At 38.8% G+C, this 25,501-nt stretch overlaps 1 protein-coding gene across 4 annotated transcripts in view; it reads left to right on the top strand.

The window, feature by feature from the left end:
* The window catches only part of BCL11B (BAF chromatin remodeling complex subunit BCL11B), a 174,135-nt gene that overhangs the window by 59,997 nt on the left and 88,637 nt on the right, over window positions 1-25,501 (top strand). For 2 of the 4 annotated variants that reach the window (XM_042445484.1, XM_042445483.1), the window contains exon 3: window positions 18,544-18,753. The exons of the other annotated variants lie outside the window; for them this stretch is intronic. In XM_042445484.1, the coding sequence (XP_042301418.1) occupies window positions 18,544-18,753 (210 nt within the window). The remainder of the gene's footprint in view (window positions 1-18,543; window positions 18,754-25,501) is intronic. 4 annotated transcript variants of the gene reach the window in all.

Below are 25,501 nucleotides of genomic sequence, written 5' to 3'. Positions count from 1 at the left end.
ATCTTTTTAGTTAGACGATTCCCTGCCCTCGGGCTTACAATCTAAAAAGACAAGACACAGAAGGAGAAGGGAGTGGTGGAGGGAAAGGGTAAGAGGTCCAGCAGTTCCTCTCTACCTCCAAGGCCTGGACCAAGGCAGATGGACTGGAGGGAGGGCTTGGCTTCAAAATGGAAGGTTAATCTTCATCCAGGGAAAATACATACTCTCAAGTAGGATAATGCATATACAGTACATAGCAATACAGGAAATGGTTCAATAAACAGGCACCACAAGAACATCAAATAGTAAGCGACAATTATGCAATGCCTGGGAAGGCTTCTCTGAACAGGATGGTTTTCAACTCCGTTTTGAAGCTGGTTAAAGAAGTGATGGCTCTTGCTTGTGGGGGAAGAAGGTTCCAGGAGTGAGGGGCAGCGAGTGAAAAGGGGCGAATCCGGGATGGGGCAGAGGAAATCCTGGGCTGAGACAGCAGACCTTGACTACCGGAACGGAGGGCCCGAGTGGAAAGGTGAGGAGAAAGAAGGTCTGATAAGTAGGGAGGGGCTAGTCCATGGAGGGCTTTAAACGTGGACAGCAGGAGCTTATACTGAATGCGGAAAGGGAGGGGGAGCCATGTTCTTTTAAACTCTGATGGATGTTATTCTACAGGCAGACAGACACCCTCTGGTTCCTTTCCTTAAAAATATAGCTTCTTGAACTATACAGTGAAGAATTAATCACACCACGGTCTATCATGCATTTAAATCTGGGCAGTGGCATATGGAACTTGAGTTTATGCTGGTTTATCTGGATTCAACTGTGTTCAGTGTTTAGTTTCCCTAATTATGGAAATTATGTCATTCTTCAAATATTGTTGGACTGTAACTCCCAGCATTCCTCACTATGAAGTATGTTGATTAAGTCTTCTGGACTTAATAGCCCAACGACATCTGGAGGTGTACATGATTCCCACTCCTGCCCTTGTAAGTATACAGAGAATTGCAGTATTTGATGACTAATTATGGAACTTAATAAAAAGCCCTTCGATTTATTAAAAAAGTAACTCCTGATTAATTAGATGTTTTCCTTATTTATTTATTTTTAAAGCAAGCACTTACAACAATTGAACAATTTGCTCTACCTAAGAAGGGGAACGCCATCATCTCTGCGTACTTGTCTTTTATATGAGGGAATGGCTCTTCCAAGATGACTCCTGTTATGTGATCTGTGCGTGAAAAAAACTAAAATATTTTTACAGCACATGTGATTAATATCTGCTAATCTGGTAAATGCACAGCTTTATTTGAAAGCCCTCAGTTTATTTTAGTTACCACCCTTTTGTTGAATCTTCTTTCCCATAGGTTGAAGAAGACACTTTCCTCCTTCATGTCTTTGCTTTCTGTGCACTTTACCATCTTAGTTTCACCTTTCCCAATTCTTTTGATTTTCTAATCATCTTTAGCAAATCCAGACATAAAAACAGAATTATAAATATGTTCTCAGGAGAACTAAGCTGAGCAAAACTGTTCTGCAAGTTCTGTTCTGTTCCCTTGTCTTGGAATGGTGCTTGATGCAACCTAAAAAGAACTGTTCTGAACTGCTGTTGGTGAACCTACAGGTAGGAGGCAGAGCTCATGCTGGCATTTTCAGTTTGCAGGATGAGATAGCAGTGATGAAAAGATCTCAGCCTGAAATGATAGTGAGATGTTGCCAGTCAAATAGACAGTGTGAGGCTAGATAGTCTAACATTATATATGGGCAGTTTAAACTTGTTTAAAGTAGTGTTTTAAGTAGGACTGCTTATTTAATGACATTTACACTTTTTATTATTAGGCTTGATTATTATTGTATTTAATCAATGCTGTAAAGTGCCTTGGATCTCATATTGGGAAAAAAGTGGAATAAAAGAGAAAGAGAAAGAGAGCGCACACGCGCATGAGAGAGATGTTGATGGTGGAAGGAATTTCCCGAAGTTACAATGCTTTGAGGTCCATTGAGTTGAAGCATCATGCTCTGAACATATGCTCAGATTGCTACTCACAGAAATGCCCCAAATAATTTTCAAATGTACTTATATTTAGTTTTCCATCACATCCCCTATTTGTGCATCTTCTTAATTTATTTTAAGCTCAAGTGTGTCCTTAACAGATCTTGGAGCAAAAATCCTTTTTGAGGATGTAACCCCCAAATTACTGGCCAAGGGATTCTGGAGGTTGTGTAAAAAGAAAGGAGCTTTCCCAAGATCCTGGTCCATTTTCAAAAGGAGTGCTAAACTCGATGGGAGACTTACATTTTTAGTGATCTAGAGCACTGTCAGTTCCTTGATTGGCCAGCTGTACATATTTGTCAAAAAGTTCTTATGTTAAAGTGATAAAACAAAAGTGGTATGATACAAAATTCTAAAAGCAACAAGGTAAATGTTCAAAAATGGCTGAGAAAGTAAAAGCATTTCTAGAAGTGCATCTGCACTGCAGAAATAATGCAGTTTAACTTTGTTTTAACTGTCATGCCTTTCTGTGAAGGGCATTTCACTTGTAATTTTCCAGTGCTAAAATGGTCTCCTGTCTTGTAGTTACCTGCCTTGCCTTTTTTGAATGGAACACACAGAGGAGGGCCACAGATTATGATTTTAGCATGTACATGTGCAAATAGACATTTCATCAGATAGCCTGACCCCAAGTTGTTTAGAGTTTTAACAATCAAAACCAGCACTTTCCAAACAGGATTGTAAATAGACTGGCAAATAGACACAGATATAAGATGGAGAGGATGTAGTAGGTGACACTGAGGAAGTCATCACATCACTTGCAAAGTTGAGTTGCTGACCTTGGTCATGTCATTGTAACTCCAGCTGCTTCTCTACCTATGAAATGTTAATTTTACCAATCACTTCCTTAGTACATAGTAAAGCATGCTACATAGTTTTTTAAAAAGGCTATAGAAACATTTAAAAGGCAAGAAAACTACTTTAGAATTTTTTTACAAAAATGTTTTGCCAACCGAGAGCTTTATCTTGACCTTTTGCTTTCCTGAAGCTCAAGTTGTGTGCAAAGATTTTGGGAGAGGAGGTTCACATTGAGTATCTTTTGCATACACAAAACAGCTTCATTTACTAACCTCAAATGAGTGTTTTAAAGCTAAGTTCATTTAGGCTTGTACAAGTACTTTAGCATCCTTGAACAGAAGCCATTAGAGGAATGAAAAACTCATTGGTATCAATTATTATTAATGAATTAGCACTCAGTATCTCCCTGACGGTGTGCAGTGAGATTTTTCCATGCATATTTTGGTGAGGCTTAAGTGGAAAAGCTGATTTTTAAAAAGAAAAACATAGTCCCAATTCTCTCCAGATTGCTTCTTTACTCTGGAACTCATTGGTTCTTGGGTTCATTGAAATATCATTATGGCTGGGTAACAAGCACAGAGGGAGATCTTTAAAAAGTTAAATAAAAATAAAGAAACAAAATAAGGAGGAAATTTTCTTCCCTAATGAAATGGACATTTGCACAGTACTGCTTACCTTACTGTGTACTGTTCGTTTGCCTCATTGGCTTTGTACTTCAGTACATGTATTGGTATGGGATAGACAAACGACTGCATATTTTATGGAAAATTCGAAGCAAAAAGTAGAATTTGAAATACAGACCAATGTAATTTAAGGTTGATTTAAGCTGCTTCAGGCCCATCACAGAATCCAAGAAAATATACTGAAGCATCCCAAATTAAATTAAGGGACCTCTTTCTTCCATACGGTTTTCTTGAATCCCTCCCAAATACATGGAGAAACGTTCTTTCAGTATATTTAGCAAATATGTAATACAGATTTTTCGTATCTTGCCAATACTTTAGCCAAGACCAATCTATTGACAATGTAGGTTGCAGCATAAGACTGTTTCAGAACTGTACTGCTTCTCTATACAGTATGTAATGAGTGTTGGATTTCACACACTTGAATGCACAAAATTTATACATAGAAAGCTAACATACTAGGGTTGTTACATCTAGGCTAGATATATTATTTTGAAGAAGATAATCTTCCACATAAGAGCCAGCATGGTGCAGTGGCCTGAGTGCTGGACTATGATTCTGGAGAACAGAGTTCAAATCCCTGTTCAGTCATGGAAACCCACTGAGTGATCCTGGGCAAGTCACACACACTCAGTCTGAGAGGAAGGCAAGGACAAACCAGTGCTGAACAAATCTTGCAAAGAAAACACCTTAATAGGTTCACCTTAGGGTTGCCATAATTTGGAAACAACTTGAAGGTACACAAGAAGAAGGAGAAGAGGTCTTCCACATGAAGTTATTTTACAAGTAATAGTGATGGGAAAACATTAAAGCATGCATTCTCCCTGCTGAAATCTGTAGCAGTACAGTCCAAAAATAGTTTTTCTACATAAGCTTCAGTTTGTGTGGGCTATTTGTTTAAACATATGTAGAAAATGGAAGTCTTAGCAAATTATGTTATGTGGGCAAAGATGCTCATTGTGGATTTTAAAAAACATAGTTGTTAAACACTGAATGTTGTCGGAATTAATTTTTGCGGACCAAACTGCACATGATGCTCATTTGTGTGCAACTTGTTGTGACATTTTTCTTGTTTTTTTTTTTTACTTTTAATTTTTTAAAATCTATTCAGCAAAATGCAACCACACAGACTGCATTCTCCAGGAAATCCTTCTACTTTGCCATTTTTAATGTTAAAAAACAGCCCCTACATTCCTTGGAGTGATGATAGTAAGGAAGGCATTCAAACGGGTAACTTTTAGTGAAAGAACTGCTGAAACCATGACCTTCCCACACAGGATGGAAAGGTGGTTTGGGGACAGTGAATCTTAGAGAATAACACAGAAGGCAGCACACGAGTTTTCTATAGACCAGTCTCTGTAGAAGCATGTTGTAAAAACAGAATTTCTAGCAAAAACCTCATGTAGTTATGGGATCAGGAATAATGGATTTGAAATGTTCTGTGGTTTTCTTGTGCCCTTACCAAATAGATGCATTTGGAAAGAGCCTTTGTGAAATTATGACATTAAAATTTGAATCTCCTCATCTGCAAAGTACAGTACAAGGCTGAAAGGTGCTTACCTTTAAAAGGGTTAGGGAATACCTTTCCAGCCTTCCCCCTGCATATGATTTACACTGTAGAATATATCTTTGATAATAAAACTATTTGTGGAACCTTAACCACTAAAGACTAATTTAACTCTAAACTACAATATTTACTAATGTATCCTCTGAAAAAGTTACAGCTTTGATCTTGGAATATCCTTTTTGTAAAATAATGCCAAGCATTTCTGAAATGCAACAACTGAATGAAGCTTGTATAAACATTTCAGTGCTAAACAAGATTTAGCTTGAAAAGATACCTCTCTTCCTCCCTCCATTGATGTAGATCCATGGAACACTGGAGTCTAACAATAAACCCAAGATGTCTTGGGTTTTTTTTTCTGCATGTAAAAGAGACTAAAATGCTGTTTCTCATCTCCAGAGCACCAGAGAGTACTCAGCCATGCGACAGTATAGGACTCAACTTATCTCATTCAAAACTGCCAAAAAAGTTGATGTCGTCAGCTACTAATTAGATGTATTTGAATGGAAGAACCCAGTTTTGGCAGCTAATGCCATTATTATGTGCTTCGGTGTGAATCTTAAATGGAGTTGTTAAATTGCAAGAACTGAAATTTGTCAGTTATTATGTAAAGCTAGGGTTTGTTGTTTTTAAATATACAGTGATCTGTTACAAAAGGGAAGTGTCATTTAACTTAAAGTTCAACGCATTTGGCCTTCTTTTCACCCATCCTCCATGAAGGTAGACATATCAAACTCTCCAATGTGTTTTGTGTAACATAAAGAACAAAGTTTACTCTTGCCTCTTTGGGGAGAGCATGCTGAACCGTTTCCATCCCATCTTCTAAAGGTGGCATGTAAAGTAATACCATGTATGCTCTTTATATGTATATTCTGAAGCCCAGGTGCTCATCATGATAATTCACAGAACCATGTTTTCAAGGGGAGTCCCAAAAGTATGCCTCATATAAAGAAACCATTAAAATTTTCCCCAGGAGCTGTTCCTTTGTATAGTTAATGAGTCTCAATGGTCCATTTGTTGTTGTTGTTAACTGCTGTCAAGTTTAACTTATAGCAGCTCTAAGAATGAGAGATCTCCACTTCACCCTGCCCTTCTCAGATCTTGCAAACTCAGGGCTGTGACATCCTTGACCACCTGGGATGTGGTTTTCTGCTTTTTCTGTTGCCTTCTACCTTGGGAAGTATTATTGTCTTTTCTAGTGAACCATGTCTTTTCATGATATGTCCAGAATATGACATCTTAATTAGTGTGGCTTGTAGTGTAGCTTCCACGTCACCCTTTAAAATTGTGAGTCATCGTCAAACTTTTATTCTTTGAATGAATTTGCCATCCTTTCATTTTTTTTGCAAGTTCTCTTTTTCCCTGCACCCAAGTCACTGAAGAAATGCATTCAGGGTTCTGACCCTATTTCCACCCTCTCTTTTGGCTGCAAACAGTGTCTTTTTGCATTCTAGCATCACAGTGTCCTTGGCTTTGATTCAGAATAAGGCTTAAAACAGCAAATCTATTTTTATATCATCTTTAATTTAGTTTTGTTCTAATTTTTGATATTAGTAGTTTAGGTCTGTGTCATAATCCGCTCCTGCTCTTATTTTGCAGAGAGAATGGATCTTCTCCATCTTCTGCTTCCAGTTACATAGTTTACTTGATTTCTGTATTGGCCATCTGCTGATATTAATGTATACATTCATCTCTTTGGTTGCCTGAAGAGTGCATTTGTGATGAACAAACTTTTGGCTTCACAAAATTCAATCAGTTGCTGCCCTGCTTCATTTCTTTCTCCTAGGCCATATTCTCCTACAATGTTTGGTTCTGCTCTGTTTCCTACTATTGTGTTTCAATCGTCTATGATTACCAGTGTTTCCTATTTTGATATGTGATCAATTTCCTCCTGGACACTTGCACAGAATCTTTAAATTTCTTCCTCTTCTGCTTCTGTAGTTGGAGCATAAACATAGACTATGGAGTTTATCGTACTGGCCCTGAAACGGGCCCAGTGCGTTCTAAACGTGCGCACGCGTGGGCGCACACAGAACGGGATGGGGCCAAGAACTCCCTTTTATCGCACGCTGGAATGCCACCTTTGCCTCTGGGTGTTCCAGTTGCATCCCCGTTCCGTCCCAGAGGGCGCCATTTCTGAGAACGCTTTAGAACAGTTCTCAGAAATGGCACCCTCTTGGACGGAACGGGGACGCAACTGGAACCCCTGGCAGCAAAGGCGGCGTTCCAGCATGAGATAAAATGGGGTTCTTGGCCCCATCCTGTTCTGTGCGCACCCACGTGTGCACACGTTTAGAACGCACTGGGCCCGTTTCAGGGCCAGTACAATAAATTCCTATGATTATATTTATGAATTTTCCTTAAGCATTGCTTATATTATTTTATCAGACTTTACAATGTGTTAGTGACTCGAAAACGTCCCTTTCCTGTCCATTTTAGCTTGCTCACCCCAAATATTGCAATGTTTATACATTTCGTTTTTGTTCCACTTTATCTAGTTTTCCCTAGAGAGTCAGTGTGGTGCAGTGGTTTGCATGTTGGACTATGACTCTGGATATCAGGGTTCAGTTCCCAACTTAGCTATGGAAACTCACTGGGTTCCTGTGGTCAAGTCACATACTCTCAGTCCCAGAAAACCCCACGATAGGGTTCGGCTTAGGATTGCCATAAGTTAGAAATGACTTGAAGGTACAAAACATCAACAATAAGCTTCCCTTGATTCATGCTTTTCACACTCCATGTTCCTACCATATGTATTGTGGAGCTTCAGACTTTCCTTTCACCTCTGAGCATATCAACAGCTGAACTTCTTTTGACTTGAGTCTAGTTGCATCTTTAGTCACTGCACTACTTGCCCTTGTCCTCCAGTAGCTCATAGAGTGCTTTCTGACCCGGGAGTCTCATCTTCCTGCACTATATCTTGTTTTATATTAGATTGTTTCATCATAGGTAAGGTAAACCCTTTTAAGGTAAAAGGTTTCAGGAGTGGTTTACCATTGCTGCCTTCTGCACCGTAGTAATAAGGGTTAGCTATGGTGCCACTGCTGTTGTCTGTGAGATGCCCTATGCCAGTATCTCCCCCCCACCCACTGCTGCCACCCAGTAGCTGTTTGGCACATTTAGTTTGGCTACACAGCAAAAGCCTGTTTGATATGGCAGACACCTACCATCAGCAGTTCTCCCATCAGCATTGGTCTTGCTTCACAGGAGCACACAGTCCCACCACCATAGAAAGGTAGTCCCATGGAGAGCTGCCCATTGGGTGACTCTGTTGTAGCAATGCCAAAAATGATCTTTCTCATTTTTGGAAGGACATGTTTGAGACTATCCCCTCTAGCATAGCATACTTAATATCCCATTTATACAACTGTCTGGGTCACAGTGTACACATTGCTTTGTGTGTGTAATTGTGTTATAGACAAGTACACGTTTGCTGATAATCTGGTGCTCTGATATACAGTAGTTTGGGGTTGCATAGATTATAGTTGTATTTCATGTTTTGTGCTGCATTTGCTTCCCTGCAGAAAACATTACTTGGGATTGCTCTCACAGAGGTGATGTTCTCTCTTCGCCAGGTAGGACACAATTAACACCTTTCAGAATCACATTATGAAAAGCAATGCATCAGGCCTCTCAGTAAAGTTATTCTTTTGCAGCGCTATCGGTTTCTAAGCAGAATATCGTAATTAAAAAAAAAGCTCAATCCTTTTCTCAGGGCAGGCTTTGTGAGGAAATGGGCTTTTCTTCTGTGAGCAAACAGTATATTTAATTATGATTTCCCCTTCTCTGATTCAGTCTTACTACCCACTTAGGGCCTTTCCCCCACCCTACACTTTTAAACAAAGCAGCTGATAAAATATTGAACCAATGAATTTTTATTTTTATTTTCTTTTTGTATCACCCCTCCTCCCCCTTTTGCCAATTGTATGGACTGAATTGGGTTATCTGCCTATCTTGTTTGTGAAATTTTGTGCTCTCTTTCCTGCACAGGCTCTGACTCCCAAATCTTCTGCAGCTCTATTTCCATATTCCTGCGTGCTTGTTCTTTGTTAATCACTTGGCAAGCGCTTATTTGAATATTAAAAATTTCTTTAATCATCAAAGGCAGGAGCACAGCTTCATGAATATTCATATTTTTTCCCCTCCTCAGACTGGATTCTAGTTCATTACCCTGCAGTAAAGCCAAACAGTCATCAATCGCGCTCATTACTGCCGCTGGCGTTTTGATTGGCTGCCTGCTGCTGGTAGCTTTCTATTCCCCCTCCCTCTGCTTTTCTCTATGAGCTGTGTGTACCTGCCAACAACAACAACAACAACAACAACAACAAAAACCCAACAATGCAAACATATTTCTTTCCTCATTGAGAAAGAACTCTGCACACTTTTCACATAGTCCCCATCTCTGTCCCCCTTAGATTTCTGTTTCATTTTATTTTACTTTAAATTGAAAGAATGGTGAGGTTTTTTTTTAAAAAGGAGAAACTTGAGCTTCAGAGATGAATATTTGTCAAGAGAGTTGACGTAAGTTTCATTTGCATAATGACTTTGTACTTCTGCATTAATAAAATTTGCATATGAAGCCATGTTAATTACTCCTGATCATGCTTTTTGCATTCATGCATAGTAATTTTCTCCGACTTGTGAGAATTAATGTCTTCGCATGGGGGGGGGAATAGATGAGGGGGAGGTAGTAAGAGGACTGTCAAATTTCTGTGCCAGTGTCCCTCACTTACAGCCTCTCTTCTTCCTGCTCTCAATGTAGCTTTTTCTTGATCTATGACTCATTTCTACTGAATCAGTAGGAATACTGGCTATAAAGAAATGTATCAATTGTGAGTGAATTCCTGTTTGCCATAAAAAAGTGCAAACAGGTCTAAAAAGACACGTGTTAACTTGAATAGATTACTTGAAATCTTTCAGTGTGTGATCTTGAGTATTCAAAAACTTGTCTTTTATTGGGAAAATGTTGCAGCTTATGCATAGGTACACCTCATTACCTCATTGAACACTCTGGATAGACACTTTTTACTGCCTTTATGCCTGTTTGTTTGTGTATCTGTTTGTACTGTACATTCTCGACTGTATTTACATTTCTGTATGCATTTCTGCGTATCCTGTTACAGATTTTTGAATTTACAAGTTTCTCACATAAAAATCTTTGTATAGATTTTTCATTTCGGAGAATATTATTCCATACTCAGATTCAGATGTGTTCCAGTATCTCCATTATTCCATATCAGATTTAGTCTGTTGTTTAAAATTTGCCTTAAAAAAAAAAAACACTTGTGGGAAACTGTCCATTTAAAAAATATTACCATAGGAAAGAGAAGTGAATTAACCAGTTTTTAAATTTTTTTTTTACTAAATTTCTTTAGCAAAAGGAGGACCACTGTGTGTGAGTCATACCTGTAGACATGCTGCAGTGTTATCATAAAAATCTAGAAATAGCAGTGTCACTATAAAAATCTGTAGCCTTCAGCCAGTGTCGATTATACTTTAAAAGACTTTATAATAATTTAATTTCAGACATTTTTGTGCCATTCATCCATCAATCCTCCATCTCTTTGCATAACCACATGGATGTTTATTCGTAAAAAGGCTGTTGGACTGGACTGCAATTCTTTGGATCACTCTGGGCAGGCTGCTCTTTTACAACACAAGGGGATTTACACACATGGGATGTGAAGCAACTCTTGTTTCAATTGTTCTGCAATATGAATGCAAATATTCTTTTGGCAGGGATGTTCATTTTCATTTCATGTCTCTCCTCTCCTACTAAAATGGTGAAGGGTCTGGAAACCATGTCCTAAGAGGAATTACTTAGAGAGCTGGACATGTTTAGCCTGGAGAAAAGAAGGTTAAGAGGTGATATGATAGCCCTATTTAAATATTTGAAAGGATGTCATATTGAGGAGGGAGCAAGCTTGTTTTCTGCTGCTCCAAAGAATAGGACCCGGAACAATGGATGCAAGCTACAGGAAAAGAGATTCCACCTCAACATTAGGAGGAACTTCCTGACAGTAAGGGCTGTTCAACAGTGGAATACACTCCCTCCAAGAGTGGTGGAGTCTCCTTCTTTGGAGGTCTTTAAGCAGAGGCTGGATGGCCATCTGTTGGAGATGCTTTGATTGTGATTTCCTGCATGGCAAGGGGTTGGACTGGATGGCCCTTGTGGTCTCTTCCAACTCTACGATTCTATGATTCTATGATTCTCTGTCCTTTCTTGTTATTTACAGTGGCATGACGGTAAGTTAACATAAATCCAGTAGAGATAGGTTCAAAGGTGAATTAACCCCCACATATGACAACCGTCCCAAGCCTTCTTATTATAATTAGCAGATAGACACCTGTACACACACACAAACATACACACACACTCACACTCCCCAGAGAGCAGCAAAATCTCTTTGCAACTGTATGCATATAGAGTAATTCGAGATGCAGAGTAATTGTAGCTTCTTTTGAAAAGCAGAGAATACCCTAAGATTTTTTTTAAAGGCTTCAATATATTGAGAGTATGGCATGTGCAGATAATATACCATAGCCTGTAACACTCTTGCAGTAATATGGCTATATCAACTGTCTAACTAGAAGGAATTTTGTAAGAACTGCAAATAATTTTGCATGAAACTTCCATGTGCCTTCTGAAAAAAAAAGGAAGCAAGTGGTGCTTGTATTGGTAAGGCACACTGAATGTTAAGGCCAAAAGCATCTTAAAAAGAAGCTATACATGTGTCAAATCATCTCAAGTAAATAAGCAAGCAAGCAGACTGCACAGGTTTTTGTTTATTTCTTTTAAACTAGTGGGTACAATTACATATGAGCAACATTTCCCACAGTTTCTAGGTAGAAATGAAAATTAATGAGAAACATACCTTAAATGTGGCTACCCAACTGTTTTGTGTGCAGTGTTTTAAATTTGGATTTTGTGGTTTGGCTTTCTTTGATTTCCCCCTCTTTTGGGGTGGGGGAATGGGGGAAAGCGTTATGTATGAGAACGGGAAAGAAAATATTCTTAGATGTGTTTGGGATTCATCAATGTCTACTATAACCTCAAACTCACAGTTCCCATCTACAGCAAAGATACTTAATTCAGTCTACAAACTGTTTATTTTACATTTATTTGCTTTGTAGATCATGGCTGAAAAACGGCTTAAATTCGTAATGGTAATCGTTCTCTTTTTTTAAAATTGCAATTCACCTTGTTGAGAAGTAGCTTCTAATGTTGGATGAAGGCAGACTATGCTACTGGGACTGGTATTGTTTATGGAAAGATTTTTTTCTTTTCCCTAATGGCACTTTAGAAAAATCAAAGTATCAGAGAGCTCCCATGTTCAAAAGAAGACTTAAATTCAAGCCATGCTTACTGGCAGTCTTCCATGAAAAGAGTGGGTGCTTATGAGAATATGCTCCTGATAGGGGAAGCCTCCAGTTCCAAGTCTTGCTTCTCTCTGGGAAAAATTAAAATTAAAACACCCAATGAAAATTAAGCATTAAGCCTGGTTCTTATATTATTACAAGCTCTGTAACTAGTTTGGCCACATAACTGTTTTTATTGCATGTTATAGTGTCTTAAAGAATACACTGGTCTATGATAAATTGATATTCTTCTATATTCCAGAATATGTGGCTATTTAGAAAAGGTTCTGTTTACTAGAAGATGTGCTCCTGTACACCTCAGTGTTTTAACAAGCAAGTATTGTTTCAAATGCTATTTGATGCAATCCAGTGCAGCTCAGCCCAAGAACCAAACTTACATTCTAGAACTACCCTTTTAGGCTGGTGGATTGACACATACAAAAGATGTGACCAAATTGCAATGTCATTGCTCTTTGTTGGCAAAGTCCCTCAGCAACAGAGTGAGACAAATTATAATCCATATGGTCCTGCTATATTAGTAAAATCTAGATGAATTTAAATCATTCATTGAACCTGCTCTGCATATCCCTAGAAGCACTGTGGATTAGCAAGCACAAGGGGGACCTGCAACAAAACGTTGCAGTATGAAAGCGTTTCTGTTCAGCATTCCAGCCAATTTGCCATGCCTCAGTGCTCGTTTGTGTTGTCTCTCCCACTCGGTTTTGCTTTCATCCTCCCCCTTGTGCCTACTGAGCACAACTAGTATTTATTGGGCTATTTGGGCCAGTTTATTATTTTGTTTTTGCACCATACATTTCTTTTTTTCATGATTTTTTTAATAGTTCTTCTCTGTAAATCCTGTCCCCTGCACCCAGCATGATCATAACTCCCCTTATACAGAGATGTTGCCATTTTGGCTTGGTAAGGACTAGGATTCAGAGAATTTACATCACTATTATTATATAGGGTGGTGTTATCCTGGGAGAGGGAAGGGCAGGTTAGCACACAAGGAGTTTTAGAACTCTAGATTTGAACATAATTTGACTCAGGATTTACCATTAAAAAAAAACAAATAGTGTCTGCTTTGAACAGTTCTGAACATAACACTGGAACCAGTGGTTTCTTACTTGGTACAAATTCATCAGGAAATATGTGAATTTGATTGCAATGAAATGCATATCATTTGGACTTCTGTAGATTTTGTACACAACGTGTATTGTGACTGGTTGTAATTGAAGCTATATATTTTGTTAATGCATGCTAGGAAGAAAAGTGTTGAGGAAGAAATAATTTTTTAAAAAAGTGTAAAATGCAGGAGGGATGAAAGCACAATGTAGAATCACTAGCTAGCTCCTGGTGTTTCTTTCCTTTTGCTGGTCTTGGTTCTCTCCAGAACCAGGCAGATGTACCATTTGAGATGTGATGAATTCTGAAGTCTCTTAAAGCTGTAACTCCACAAGAGATGCAAGTGAAATGCACAGTGTGAAATGAGTGTTCTTTTAAATGGTTTTTAAAAGCATCTTTGCTGTGGTACAAAGCAGTTAATATGGTCAAAAAATCTCTCCATCTCTCTCATGGGGACTGTGTGCATGCAGATACTATTTAGATTTTGTAATTCGGCTGAGGAACGACATCAAAGATATAATTAAAATACGCTCCGATGCTGAGCTAGGTAAAACAGCTGTATTTTCTTCAAGGGGGAGAAGAACAAAATGTCTTTATCATTTTAGCCAACAGATGTTGTGTCCTTGTTGTTCCTGAAGAAAACTGTCTGTATGCTCACCTACTTTTTTTCACTCGCACCATCAAATATTGTAAAAATTTTTAGAAGCATCACTCGAGTCTGTATTGCTTAAACTTCAATTTTGTGCCATTGTTGGAATTTTCTTTATTGTAAAAATATTTACTATTGACCTGAGATTCTTTTTATTGATTGATTCATTAAATATTTTAAACCTCCCTTTTATCTTAGGATATCAAGATAAAAAGCCTTTGCCTCTGGTACTGCTGCCAAAATTTTTGGTGGCTATAAGCCACAGAGAACTGTAGGAGTGTTATATCTATATTGTTTCAGGTGCATTTTGTTTACTGCTTTGGTAAGACAGGAAGAATATAACCTTGAGTGTCCCTGGGTCATGTTGGCATTCAGTCAAGTGCCCAAGGGCTGTGACTCAATGCCGGAGATATCTGCCACCCTGATACTTAATAGAGGTGTGGTTTGTGGAGACAGGCAACACAGCCTTGGTCAGAATAGGCAGCACTTCGTGTTGAAGCCTGTGGCCTTTGTACAGTCTTGTTGCTTCCACATCCAAATGATTAAAATGTTTGGAAATGAAGGACAAGGCTATTGCTTCTAGAGTTCTATGCAAATGGCTTATCAGAATTCTTCACTTTGTGTATAACCATGAAAATTTGGGTGGATGGATGTTTTTCAATTAATTTCTTCTTGGGATTTCTCCACCATTTTCTTAGATGCTGTTGTTGCTGCAGTTGCTGCAAATGGCAGGAGAAACAACTGCAGGCAGCCTTGTTACCATTTTGCATCTTTTCAGGTGGCTGGTGGTTAGATGGTAATTAGAAGTCATCTTTCAGTTCAGCTGTAAACCCACTCAAGTAGTTTTAGAGCATCAATCTACTTTTTATAATAACAACAACAATTTTGTGTTTGCCAAATGCCAAACTATCTGACATTATTACACTGATTCCTGAATTTTTGGATATCTAAATCTCAGATGATCCAAAACTCCAGTCAATAATACCCAGTAAACTAGTAAACGTGAGTGTCAGTGTCATGTAATGGACTCTGGAGATCAGGGTTCCATTCCCTGCTCAGTCATGGAAACCCACTAGGTAACATTGGAAGAGTCACACACTCTTAGCCCCAGAAAAACCAGTGATAGGTTCACGTTAGGGTCACCCTAAGTTGGAAATGACTTGAAGACACACAATAATAAAAAAACAGACTGTGAAAACAACAATAGCAACAATTCTTTGGTTGTAGTAAAGATTTTTGGGATGTTAAGTGAAAAACTATTTCAGCATTTAAGAGAAAGGCAGTAAATAAATACTAAATATTTTTACCACATTGATGTCTATGATTACATAGAAGGGAAGCATGTCCTGAAATGTTTCCTCTGCAAGGTGTCATGAATCATCTACCCAATTCCACCATAGCTTTGTCCTTCTCTAATTCCAGGAAGCATTACAAGCAATTAGCACAGTGAGCATGAAATATGTGGAGAATCAAAAGTTCCTAATTTCTAGGGTACATGTTCATTAGACAAAATTCCACGTTCCATGACAAATATGTTGTATAGTGTCATAAGTAAGTGTTCTCTCTTTTCTCTCCCTCTCCCTCTCTGTTCAAAACCCTGGATTTTAAAGACAATTTTGGGAAACATCCCTTGTTTGCACATCTTTCTTGATACATTGAAACATCATGCCATTAATGCTGTGTTTTCCAAATGACAAGCAAAGTTGTTTCTGCATATTTAGACATTGCATGCCTGCCATCTGCTTTCATTGGTTTGGCACACACAAAGTCATCTCCAGATTGTAATGTAGATACAGTTCTTGTCAGTGGCTTCTTTTACCTTTGTGTAACAATCTGAAGTGAGACCCAAAGCTTGCAAAATGAACAGATAAAGAACCCCAAGAGTCCAGAGAGTCTATTAAAAATAAAGAAATAAACCTGCTCCCCAAGCATGCAAATGTTATCCTTGCTGCTTTGGAGATGAAGTATTTTATGCTGGGGATTTAGACCGTTCAATTGTGGTTTTGGCAACAGCTTCACACAAATGTTTTGCCCTGGTAGTCTCTTAGCCATTTAAGATAAATGACAAAATCAAATGCAGTCCTTGCAGACGGGAGGGCTGGGTGTTTTGCCAAGGATGAAGTACCCCATTGGACTCGCATATATAGCTATTAGATCAACATGCTTTCTATAGCTTTTTGACTGGAATATTTAAATTAGGAGGAAAAAAAACTATTCTGTAATGTTGTTCAGTTAATGGAGAGTTTAATCTATGTTTTCAGTGTTTGTATACTTGGGAAAATCTTTGTACAGTGTGATGATTATTTAAAATGAGCAGGTGATGTATTGCCAATACAAGGAGTCCAAAAATAAGCAAGAGCTATGGCAAGCTCAAGATAATAGGCATGTCAGTATTTGGTGATTCGAAAAAAATATGCAGTTGCTTCAACTGTAATATTAATACACAGTTTATCTACATATCTGCTGTATTTTAATTGTCTGCTGTCTTTTATGTAGAGGACTCACAGCAGAAATCCAAATAAAATAAATTTGCCAGTCTGTGAGACTCGTAAGGTTTTGATAGAAGCTGCTTTTGATTATTAACTATCCCAATTCAAAGGCTTCAAGTCAACACTGGCTGCAGCTGGAGTCATGAAAATCAGGGTATAGAAGCCTAGCTGAGTTCTGATTAGTACTGACTGAAAGTTAACTTCATACAATATGTGTTTGTGTGTACACATGTCTCTGCTTTTATTTAATTGCTTAAGTCAAAGCCTTACATTCTGACTGCTGCCAAGAGAGCAAGAGCTTCCAACATTGCAGATACAAAGAATAAATATGGTTTTAAATACCAGATGATTTCTAGATGTGCATGTGTTTCAGATAAATAATACAGTTTGAAGGTGCAATGCCATATCCCACTCTCAACCATTAGGGAAAAAGAAAGAAGGTTGCATTCTTTGTAGAGAACAAAATACATAAATGGAGCATGCAAAATGCATTGCTGTCTGCAGCTCAGGTGGCAAGGAGGACATGGTAGCCCAAGTATGCTTTATTCTAGGAGATTGATTCCCAGTGTTCCTGTTTAAGCTGGAAGTTGCTGCTGCTGTTCATCTTTGCTGGTGGCAGTCTGGCAAACAGTTCTGTGTTGGCCAGCTATATTAAGACTGCCATAAAATAATAATCCCCCTTTCAATCAGGTTCCCAACCAAACGCTGTATAGCTTTGGCAGCCTCCCCTTGTTCTCATCTGCACTGTCAAAAATAACTCCTCTTATTAGCCACCTAAAATTTGTTTCTGTCCACTCTCTTATGTTGGGTCTGTTGGGGGTTGTGTTACCTGAAATTCAGCCTCATTTATTGTGGCATGCTCTTTTGTAAGTAAAAGTCTAATTTTTTTTTAGATGTTACCACTTCTTTAACAGGACAAATTATGGTTAACCTAGTTCTTGACTGGGGCAAGATGAACAACTGGCAGTATCTTCATTAGAATCAACCCAAGGGACACAAGAATTATAAATTCTGCAGAACCTTGATCAGACTAGCTGGTGGAAAACATTAAGGAATGAGAAGGGAAGCAGAATTATCATTATCTAATAAGAACGTTGGAAAATGAGTGTCTAATTGTTGTAATTTTCTTGCACAAAGGACAAAGAGAACAGCAACAGTATAAATATATATTTCTAAATATCTATTGACACATTCTGTTGCTATTGTCTTACAGTTCCAGAAATAAACCACACACATAGGAGGCTAAACTGACAGAGGTGTTAGTTTTGTAGACAATTTTACCCCAACTGTCCTAAAAATCCATCCATAAAATTTAAGCTTATTATAGGAAGAGCTCCTAAAATATAAATAACCCATAAAAAGATATTGACAGGTGGTAACCCTACTCCACAGTTAAACTGACATGGCAGGAGATGTACGTCCACCCATGTCTTAAAAGGTACAGGGAGGGAGAAAAAAGCAAGTTAATGCCATTGGGATGAAATACAGCCTGTTTATTTAGATTTATGGTCACCTGCTTTGTGAAGGCTTAGGACAGCTAGAAAGAGTACTTCACTTCCCAGCAAATGGGGAAAAACCTTCTCTGGTAATACCAGATAAAATAAAATAATGGTACCAGAAGTCTAAGATCTTGTTGAGTGGTAATAAGTATGATTTTAAAACCACCCTTCCTCTCCCTGATAATGGCTGCCGGCTTTACTTTTTCTTGCGCTTTCAGCCTCTCCCTTTTGAGTTTGTTACACTAATGTCCACCATAAGTAAGGCACAGCAGTTGTATATCACTCCTGTTCTCCATCTTTCCCTTCAGACATAGGTACCACTGACAGATTTTTCTATTGTTTTTTCCTCAGGGCCGTCCAGGCCTACAAATCTGCCGGCGGCCTCCATAACTGCCTCCTCCCACCCTCACACATCAGTGATCGCACCGCCACCTCTCCGTGCTCTGACCTCAATCCCACCCTGCCTGAGCCTACTGCCTTGCTGCGGTGTGCGCGCAGACTCAGTTGGCGGGGCTCAGAGTGAGACATCAGGCACATTTGGATGTCATTGTCAGTTGTCAGGTAATAGAATTGTTTTATTGTCGCTATCTGATGGTCAGCTGCCAACTTGATGTGTCCTCTTTACTAGGGGAGCATCTTCTCTGCTTACATAATATAAGGACATAGTTAATGCACTATGAAACAGCTCCTCACCATTTCTCAGCCAGGAATTGAAATCAGTTTGTTCTTCTCTTGCCCCTTTTGGTTGGTGTGTTTGTCGGGTGATGGTGAAGGGGGGATAGTTGAACTCAGATGTTGCCACCAGCCCTTACTGCTGCTTATTTCTTTATGCCACAACAAATGTCTGAGATTTCTCACACAAATATGATACTCGGATATCAAGATTTCGTCTCTCAGGGCTGCTAACTTTAAGCTTAATTGGATAACATTTAGCATCTGAGGTCTTTCTTTCTAACAATTTGTGTTCTTCAGATCTCAATAAGCACATGACATACTTGTGGTCCACATACTTTCCCTCCACTGCTAGTGTGTGCTCATGGTCTCCCTTTCTCCCTCTCATTAATTTATTCTTGTTTCATCAGTTCAGCAATGAAAGGAAACTAGTCTGGGCAGAGAGGACATTTTAAACACTAAAAACCATTGACAGTGTAGTCCACTAATTCTTCCACCCTGAAGACTATTATGTGCACTATTGAGAATGTTACCCTTATGAAAGTACCTCTCTCATTGTCCAGCAATCCTGGAATCATCCAATAAATACAGTAACATTTGTAGTTACTTCTGCAATTATGGGTGTGTGGCCTCACTAAATGGTAGAGAACCAAGTACCAGTTTGTACTGTGCCTCATGTTGGTGCATTGGACTCTGTTTTGAGTGTTGATGGTACCTCCAGTGAGGTAGACTGGAAGCGAGTGTGTGCTGTGCAACATATCAGCAGCTTGGAGCATCCAGTTATTCTTTCAAATATAACTGTTTTGAATTACCTCCTGAGAAATGGGAAGTGAACAATTATTGTGAAAATGTAATTATAAAGACATCTAGTTTGGGCAGACTTGGAAAAAAATATTAAAGTAAATTTTTAGTCTCAGAATTCACTTCACTAGGTCTATCTAAAGTCAATGACCTGACCCATTTTGGAACAATATTTCTAAAGATCTAGATTGTTCCAAAATGGGTCAGGTCATTGACTAAGCTCTGAACAAAGTCTGGAAAGTCTTTTAAAGATGGTCTAAGTAGTTTATACATCTTTTTATATCATCTTTCTTTTGGTAGTGCATACCACTGGGAGACAACTATGGTAAGAGAATATTTTCAGATGATGTTTAATTGTTTCTGTTTTTTTTACAAGTGAAAATTATGCCAGAAGATCTCATCTCACACTATCTCACAATTTTCAATGAGCTTTAACAAGAAATGTGTAGGAAAAAGAAGTAAAGAAAGCATATCAGTAGGAAAAGAAAGAGAAGAAAAAACAGTTGTTGTATGGCTTCAAGTCGTTGCTGAATTATGGTGAGCTTAAGGCAAACCTATTATAGGGTTTTATTGGCAAAATTTTCATAGGGGGTTTGCTTTGTCTCCCTCTGAGGCTGAGCAAGTATGACTTGCCCAAAGTCACACAGTGGGTTTCTGTAAATGAGTAGGGATTTGACCCCTGGTCTCCAGAGTCATAGTCCAGTGTTCAAACCACTATACCACACTGGGAGGAAAAATGAAGCGTGACACAAGAGAGTGAGGAAAGCTTCCTATAACTGAATGGAATGGAAGCACACGAGAGTCAGAATAAAAGTAAATCCACAGATATATGTCAAATATTTTGGTAGTTAAAGGTCTGGAGTATGTCTCCTGTTATAAGATAGGATAAATAAGATAATGCACAGTTGCTGCTCATTTGTTGTATGCAGTCTGGACAGAATCCCTAAGAGTAGTGCTGTCTATTATGCTTGCTGTACATTTTTTCAAAGATAGCATATGGTGCTTTGAAAAGTATAAGAGCTTATAAGTTCATAATTTAAAAATTATTTTCAGAACAGACAGGTTGTACCTGGGAAAATAGTGGTCTTCCATCTGGTAGCATTTCAGTCCTATGAAGATTGTTGTCTGCATTACCTTCTGGTAGGATATTGCCTGCAATGTAGATGATGACATGTCAGAAAACAATACCATGTAGCCATGAAGCTTAGCATGCAGGTGGCACTGCCATTTGTTCTATTTCTTAAATGAGAATTTGCTTGATGCAGGTTGTCCAGCTCAAAGGTGATGATGAAACTTATGGTCTGATTTCAGCCCATCACAAACTAGAACCAATTGATTTGCTTCTGTTGGATGACAGTGAATTAAATGCAGCCTTCCTAGTATGTGTGCATAGAGACATTCAAAGAAGATGTAATGCTTCTCATAATTTTCCCCATTTTTTATGCATGCAAAAAAAACAAAACCCACTGTGGTGTCTTTTAAAATCATGTTAATAAATAAATAAATAAAATTTTAATTTATATCCCGCCCTTCCATCGATCAGGGCGGCTTACAGCAATTAAAACACACACAATTCATATAATCCATACAAAAAAGTTAAAACCATACAAATACATCAATACATCAGAAAAATAACAGGAAAAAAAGCCCCATAACCCAACCTCTTGGCCACGGAAGAGGAGGGAGGCCCACAGGATATTTATTCGGGGAATGCCTGTTGAAACAGGAAGGTTTTTAAATCCTTCCTGAATTGGGCCAGGGTGGTAGATGAGCGGAGCTCAGTGGGCAGCTTATTCCAAAGGGCTGGGGCAGCTGTGGAAAATGTTCTCCGCGAGGTGGAGGCTAATCTGGCCCCAGGCACCTTCAGTAATTGCTGCCCAGATGTTCTGAGGGTGCGAGGCGGAATGTACGGGGAGAGGCGGTCCTTTAGGTATCCTGGGCCCAAGCCATTTAGGGCTTTATAGGTAATAACCAACACCTTATATTGAGCTCGGAAGCGAATGTTGTCTTTGTACACAGTGCTTTACAGTAACAAGTAAAATACAGCACGTTGATCCAAGTAGCATACAGTCCAAATTAGATTAGATTAGAAGAAACTTCACTGGGGAAGAGGAGAAGAGATTAAAAAGGTGAATATGAACAGATGAGATATACTTTAGGTATACATTAAGTATAATTAGGGATCTTTCATGGGGGGAACATGACTATGAAACTGTTGTGCGTGAGAGAGGATGGTTTGGTATCAGGTAGCTTTTCTGTGAGATAGTGCCAGACATAAACAGGCATCAAGCGAAAGTAGGCAATGTTATTTAAGACTTGGGGGTGACTTGGAGTTACAGAGCTAGAGGAGTGGGTATTATGGCTGTAACATACAGAGATATGAAAAGTAGATAATATGAAGGGAGGGTTGAAGTTTCAGGGTGAGGGCAAGGAGGATCACATCAGAAGACAGAGGGCATCTCACCGGAGGAAGAGAGCAACCATAGTGCAATGCATACAGAAGAGTAATTTTAATTTATCATAAATTCTATAGTTTACTTCCTCTTGTTAAGAGTAGATAATAAAAGCATACCAAATTAGAATAAAAGGAAGTAAAACATCTAAAAATAGCAACAGCACAATACTAAAAGCCAGAGAGATAAAGAGAGATGATTTAACACATGGTAATCTGGAAACTTCAGAAATCAAAAGATTGTTGGAAAGGAAAATATCTTCAAATGCTGGTGAACCAAATAGCTTGATCTTAGCTTTGGCGGGAATATCCAGCACTGGGACAGGCACAGAACTGGTACCTTTTGGTGTCTGAGATGCAGGGACGTAGCTAGGATTTTAGGAAGGGGGGGGGGCCAGACTAAGTGCCACCATTATAACGGTGCTTGAGTGCGGCAGCGCAGCAGCACACACCATTTATTTTTCTAAGGGGGGGGGGGGGGCCCGGCCCCCCAGACCCCCCCCCCGGCTACATCCCTGTGAGATGAATGACAAGATGGAACCAACCCCCTCCCACCACAATTCCAGACACAAAAGATGGCCAGATTTGCAGTTGAATGGTACAGTTCAGCACCACTGGTGTCCACCCTTCAGGGTTAGGCTAGATTAAAGTTATGTGGTAGCAATAGCAATAGCAAGTACATTTCTATACTACTTAGTGCACTTAAGCACTCTCTAAGCAGTTTACAATTTGTAAACTAATTGCCCCGAACAAGCTGGGTACTCATTTTAGCAACCATGGGAGGATGCCAGGCTGAGTGAACCTTAGAGGCTTGTGAATGAGTGGCTGCAATGCAGGCATTTAACTACTGAGCCACCAGGGCTCCCAGTCTTTGGCCTTAAGTACCTCCATCCTGCCCCTTCTCCCCTCCCAGCACCTGCCACTTGATGCTGAGGCAGCCATTTTACTCTGTGTAACAGAGCCAGCCCTGACCAGCAATTGCTCTTGCAAACAAACAGCAAGTGTAGCTCATATATTAAAGTGTTGTGATGTGGTCCTTGAGCTAGAAAGAGGACATTTGGTCTTGGAAAGACCTTTGTTTGAGATTCTGAAGCGTATCTTGTTCTTATTGTTGATATGTACCTTCAAATCAACTTCAGACACCCTATATCAACCCTACTATAATGGTGTGTGTGTGTGTGTGTGTGTGTGTGTGTGTGTGTGTGTGTGGGAGAGAGATCATTCAGAGGAAGTTTTCCATTGGCTTCTTAGGCTGAGAGAATGCAACTGGCCCAAGGTCACCCAGTGAGTATCCATGGTTGAGTAGGGATTCAAAACCTTGTGTCCCAGAATCCTAATCCAACACTCAGACCACTACACCATGCTGGCTCTCTCTTATCAGTAGTCATTTATACTGTATTTCCAAAGAAGTAGGTGTGTTTGGCTCTTGTAGCCAATGCAACAAATAATACTGTGCTAAACCCAAAATCTAAACACATTTATGATTGAATTAGCTTTCATGGTTTACAGCCCATTTTCAAGTATCTGGATTTTTAGTTATCTCTGTAGTACCCATGATTAGCTGTGAAATCACAGACACTGTGTACTTTTTCCATTTCATTTTCCATGTCTACGTATCACCTTTAACCATGTTGTGTACTATAGACATGCCTGAAATTCTGGATAACACTCCAGCTTGATAATAGTGCATTGGATAAAGCTGGCTATAGTTTACAAAAGCTCATGCTGTAATAGATTTGTTAATCTTTAAATTACCACAGAATTTTTTGATGCTTTTGCTTTTAGTTCTTAGATACATAGATTAATGATCTGATTCCATATGAGGAAGCTTCCTATGTTCATGTATGCCTCTTTTGAATTATGAGAGAGAAGGAGTAACACTGGTGACAATAGCGGTGTGCTTAGTTGTCCACCCTCCATGATGTAGGTTTTGCAATTGTTACTGTTTATGCTTTCCCTATAGGTACTTAGTTCTGCAGCATTTATTTGACATAATATAGACAGAAGCTTTTGCCATATAGAAAACACAGCAGACAAGTGGTGTTGTGTTTGCTCACTATCTCTAAGGTAAACAGACAGAGAGAGTAAACCTAAGAAAACAGAAGAAAAGAGTAACCCAATGCAAGCAGGTAGAAGCAGGGGAGTCTTGTCTTTTGCATTCTTTCACTTTCTATTTTATCATTATGCAGTGTTAGTTTTTGGACTGATCTGTTTGCTGAACAGGCTGTGCCAGATTTAAAGGGGGGGGGGGGGGAAATCAACCTGCTGCTGTCGTAGCTTCCTGTAGTTATTGCTGTAGTCTACAGCATTTATAGAGTATGTTATATCAAAGCAATTGTTAAGTATTTATGCCAGTAGTTGGTCAAGTTTTGCTGGAAAGAAACGTGTTCTCTAACCCCTTATTATTTTCTTCACTACCAAGAAGAGAAGAAATTAGGTAACATTTGATGCACATTACTGTGAGAACATCACCTTCTGGGCCCATTTCCCTCCTGGGAATGCAAATTGAGGACAAGCTTGTTTTGCATGGGAGCTGTAATAATATTGATCTTGAACACCACAGTACAGTATGATGAAGATGTTGGCATGGTCTTACATCATTATTACAGGATTGGGAAGGAAAATATTACTTTAAATTTATTCTGGATATTGACTTAGTTTCTCTGCTTTGATCCACATATAGCCAGTTAAACTAGTGTGCCAATTGTCAGAGTTTATGAATTTTATTTGCTTTATTTTTTAAATTCACTTCCCCCTGTTTTTCAAAATTTCAATTTTAGTTTTGTCCTCTGAATAATTCTTTTAAAAATTCAGTCTCTTTGTAAAATTAAATACAGAGCCTATCAATTCAATCATTTTTCAGTGCGGAGTACCACCAGTCTCCGATTTGCAGCAAAAACTAGAATGGCATTTCTTGTTGTTGTACCTGTTGGCATTCTGAAAGGCTTCTATACCAAGTTCCAAAAGGAAACAATGAATTAAAAACATAAATTTAAAAACAAACAAATTTAAATGACTTTGTAAAAATTAAGGTAAAGCATAAATAAAAAGCTGAGCCATATGCGAATTTATGGTTCAGATGTTAAAAAACAGCCAACATGTTTCTGGGAAATATCAGATTTAGAAAAATGTTGAGGACAGGGGAAAAAAACACGAATCTTGATGTTTTGGTCCAAACGCTGATCTATTATTGTTAACTGGCACTATAACAGATATTTGTTATATAAAACAAATAATGAAGATTTACTATCAGCCTCTGCTTGTAAACAAGTGGACACAAACATGGAACTACTAAGAGAATATTAGAGATGCCGATGGTTCCGGAAGATGAGTCTTAAGCATTTTTGAAATTTATGATAGATATTCAACATTCCTAGCTCCTAT

Source organism: Sceloporus undulatus, chromosome 1, assembly GCF_019175285.1.
Source record: "Sceloporus undulatus isolate JIND9_A2432 ecotype Alabama chromosome 1, SceUnd_v1.1, whole genome shotgun sequence".
In the NCBI taxonomy this organism is placed as follows: Eukaryota; Metazoa; Chordata; class Lepidosauria; order Squamata; family Phrynosomatidae; genus Sceloporus; species Sceloporus undulatus.
This window is presented reverse-complemented; position numbering and strand designations above follow the sequence as displayed.